Source organism: Sycon ciliatum, chromosome 2, assembly GCF_964019385.1.
Source record: "Sycon ciliatum chromosome 2, ocSycCili1.1, whole genome shotgun sequence".
NCBI lineage: Eukaryota > Metazoa > Porifera > Calcarea > Leucosolenida > Sycettidae > Sycon > Sycon ciliatum.
This window is the reverse complement of record NC_088644.1, coordinates 26,916,480-26,920,626: the sequence shown is the minus strand read 5'-3', so window position 1 is coordinate 26,920,626 and position 4,147 is coordinate 26,916,480. Positions and strand designations below refer to the sequence as shown.

The window sequence follows — 4,147 nt, the reverse complement described above, 5'->3', positions numbered from 1 at the left end:
CAAAAATATATTTCAAATATGTATAATTATTATTATGACATCATGGTCAGTAATTATTTTTGAGAAAAATCAGTGTGGCAATGACATCACCATGAACAGAAACGTGATCGTGAGTAGACCCGCGAAAATATGTCGTCATGAACATCCGCGAGCTGCGTCATCTTCCCAGATTTGACTTCGTTCAACTGACTTTTGTGCACAACACACACAGAAAAGAATGAAAAGAAGCTGTTGTGATGAAGCAGAGAAGGAGTTTTCATATTTCAATTCGTTTTGTTGCTTCTGTGCGTAATGTACGACGGAGTTCTGCAGTATAATTGGCACGAGGGGACTTCAAGAAGCGATAACTGAATCCTCGAAGTTCTGAAGCGCCGAGACAGAACCCGTGAAAGCCCAACAATTAAATCCCCTGTCAGAGCCAAAATGCCTGCTCGTCCGAAAGCACAGGCTGCTCCTCAGCCCGAGGAGATTCCCAGTGGCGATCTGGATGCGAAGATATTGAAGTGGATCCTGGATGCAATCTTCAAGATCAAGGGGCAGAAGCAGAGGCCCAGTGATGACCACATATGTCGAGTCATGGAGTCTCAGCATGGCTATACATGGACTGAGACTCGGACGTTTCTCGAGCAGGGTGTCAGAGCTGGGCAAATCCTCAAGGTAGAACCAATGTGTGTGCTTGCGTATGTGTGTGTGTGTGTGTGTGTGTGTGTGTGTGTGTGTGTGTGTGTGTGTGTGTGTCACTGTGTGTGTGTGTGTGTGTGTGTGTGTGTGTGTGTGTGTGTGTGTGTGTGGTGTGTGTGTGTGTCACTGTGTGTGTGTGTGTCACTGTGTGTGTATGTGTGTGTGTGTGAGAGAGAGAGAAGCATCACAGATGGTCATACACGCATGCATACACACACACACACATACGCGCACACACACACATACACACACACACACACACACACACACACACACACACACACACACATGGATGTTGAAAAGAGTGTTGAACAACAACAACATCTCTTATTGGCCATAGGCCATCGTGAGAATAAAGATTTGAAACAGCAACAGCAGCAGTAAGGTATCAGCGCTAAATGTTATCATGCACCTTCCAAGCGAGTCCAGGCGCCGCAGGGGCATAGACAAGGGGGGGGGGGGGGAGTACCCCCTCAAACATGTTCGATCTTGTTTCGGAACTGGTTCGAGAGAGACCGTAATACGCGGACCGCTGATCACATGTGCAACTCTGCACATCGCACACTGTAGCAATCCCTGTTCAGGCCAGGGAGTACAAGTACAATGTACAGTCAGACCTCGCATAACCGCACACATCCGTTTTCCAGAAAAGTATCCGGATAGGCGAGGGAACCGGATAATCGGACACACATACTGTATGTGTGCATGGCATATGCTGTAAATCGGTAACCAACGAATTTCTTCCGGATGGCGAGGGATCCGGATAAACGAGATCTGATTGTAGTAGGTATTGTACTACATGTATTACCTGGTTCAGACCTATGTGTTTTTAATATCTGAAACCAATCCACATGTTCCTAATTGAAGTTTACTACTGTAGAGGTAGAACATTTCGTCGGTCAATAATTTCGTCCAACTCCAAAGAAAAGGAGTTCGTCCGGTTGAAAATTTCGTCCATGGATCATAAGAGTGTATAGAAAAGCTGGACAAATAGACATTAGTCCTACATTTAATTTAGTCCCAAAGCTCCTTGGACGAAAAAGACGAAATTAAATTCCAGACGAATAGTTCTGCTTTTACAGTATTTGTCTGATGATAGGCCGTTTTGCAATGAAACTTCCAGTCAAGGGCAACTCCGCTTCGTACCTGCCGTTCTGAAGTATCACGTCAGACCTTGGCAGACTCAGCACATGATTTGTATCGCCCTCCACATGTTTTGTTAGAAACAAAGAATCACACAAACACGCCATGGGTAGAAGTAGCAATTCGGTCCATGGAAAAGGAAACACACACTACAGACATAGCAGTTTGTTCGCGCCATGTTTTGTATAATGATGTAGTTCTGGCTGCTGAGTGGTCGCGTTGGAGGTTTGTGGAAAGCCAAAGAAGTTTTTTTTGTGTGTTGCAAGTGTGGGCACAACAGCAGAAGAGTGAAAGTAACGTTGAAGTGCAGTTTGCAGTTTTCGTGGGAAATACAGTGTACGTTTGATCAAGGATGCCTTACTGCACTGTCAAACACGACGAAGAGAAAAAGGATCGAGACATCTGACTGTCCGATGGAGAGTGTGATAATTCTGGAGAAAGCAGCATCCAGGACTTAGCTCATCATTACATTTGTAGTTGGAAGCAGGGAGTAGTAAAAATACCGTATTACTACTCCCTGGTTGGAGGTTTTGCCAATCGCTAATAAATCTTCAGCATCAAATGCGGGGCTAATTGTGCTTCCCCCCCCCCCCCCCCCCCCGCCGTATCGCGGATCAAAAAATATACGTGAAAGGACCAACATAAGTGCATGTACTTTTGTGAGGGGAAAGTAGCGGCACCTCCCCCCCCCCCCCCCCCCCCTTGATTACTATCCTGGCTACGCTCCTGCGCAGACAGTTCAATCCCGTCCCTTAGCTTCACTGTGACAACAGCGTAGTGTGCTTATTTCATGACGTAACTTGACACGGGCAGTAATCACCTTTAGCGTGTGGTAGGATTGGTGTGTTCTGGCCTGCCTCATTATTGCCAATGCCATAGATGATCGTGTCTGTTGACTATGTTCTCCAACACATGTAGCCATTCAGCCACTTACCTCTCGTACTGTTCTGCCCCTCGTCTCTCTCTCTCTCTCTCTCTCTCTCTCTCTCTCTCTCTCTCTCTCTCTCTCTCTCTCTCTCTCTCTCTCTCTCTCTCTCTCTCTCTCTCTCTCTCTCTCTCTCTCTCTCTCTCTCTCTCTCTCTCTCTCTCTCTCTCTCTCTCTCTCTCTCTCTCTCTCTCTCTCTCTCTCTCTCTCTCTCTCTCTCTCTCTCTCTCTCTCTCTCTCTCTCTCTTGCTGTCTCTTGTGCTGTCCTTCCCCTCGTGTCTCTATAGATCATCTTCAAAGACAAGCCATCGTACAAAGATCCTTCGTCTACTACCGTCAATCGCTCAACGACAGCTTTGGCAGACATGCGTAAGATGTGCAAAAGAGCTATGTCCAGCCTGAATGATGGTGATGGCTGCACTCCGGATGAGATTACGCAGTACATACGGGACCAGTACCAGCTTCATGGTGATGAGTTGCCACAGCAGGTGGGTATTTGTGTGTGTGTGGTGTGTGTGTGTGTGTGTGTGTGTGTGTGTGTGTGCGTGTGCGTGTGCGTGTTGTGTGTGTGGCGTGCGTGTGTGTGTGTGTGTGTGTGTGTATGTTTTATACTGTGCTAACTAATCATTCAGAACCTGAGCATCGGCAAGGTAGACGAGGTCTAGAATCTGTTTTTTGCTTGTCTTCCTGTAGGTTGATGTGGCATTGGAGAAGGGGATTTTGGCAGGCAGCTTCCGACTGGAAGGCGAGGGTTATCGCATTGCCAGCCCGATTGTTGTCAAAGAGAAACTGGTGAGTGATGCTGATGATCTTGTCACTGATGGTGATAGGGTACGCAGTGTTCGTGCAGTGTAGTCAGCATGTGTGTATCTGTATGTCTGTATGACTGTGCATCTATATTCTGCATCTTTGTCTCTCGGTCTGTCTCTGATTTTATGTATATATGTACACTGTGTTTATGTCTGTCTGTGTCTGTGTGCCTCTGTGTCTGTCTGTGTCTGTCTGTCTGTCTGTCTGTCTGTCTCTCTGTCTGTCTCTCTGTCTGTCTGTCTGCCTGCCTGCCTGTCTGTCTGTCTGTGGTTATGTGTGTGCATGTGTACGTGTGCATGTCCATCCATGCCTTTGAATATCAACACACGATGTTCCGCTTTCCCTCTCTTCTCCCCTGTACAGTCTAAAAATCGGCCCAAAGCAACACCTAGCCTAGTCTGTAGCTTCTGCCTGGGCGAGGCTGGCCCGGAGGACTTCATATCTTGTCATGATTGTGGCAACAGTGGTATGTGATTATGGTGGAACTGTATCTAGTCCTTCCACTCTGACTGCTTGTGTTACTCGCGCCACTGATTCTTGTTGTGCAGCCGGATATGCGCTATCTGTTGGCTTTAGTTTCCTAATGTC

The 4,147-nt window shown here is 47.0% G+C and overlaps 1 protein-coding gene across 1 annotated transcript in view; it reads left to right on the top strand.

The window, feature by feature from the left end:
* The first annotated feature begins 204 nt into the window (after positions 1-204).
* Positions 205-4,147, top strand: part of LOC135809442 (histone acetyltransferase KAT6B-like) — a 16,680-nt gene continuing 12,737 nt past the window's right edge. Inside the window, exons 1-4 of the mRNA XM_065322790.1 lie at positions 205-657; positions 3,037-3,237; positions 3,443-3,541; positions 3,923-4,025. Coding sequence (XP_065178862.1) covers positions 424-657; positions 3,037-3,237; positions 3,443-3,541; positions 3,923-4,025 — 637 coding nt within the window. The 5' untranslated portion in view covers positions 205-423. The remainder of the gene's footprint in view (positions 658-3,036; positions 3,238-3,442; positions 3,542-3,922; positions 4,026-4,147) is intronic.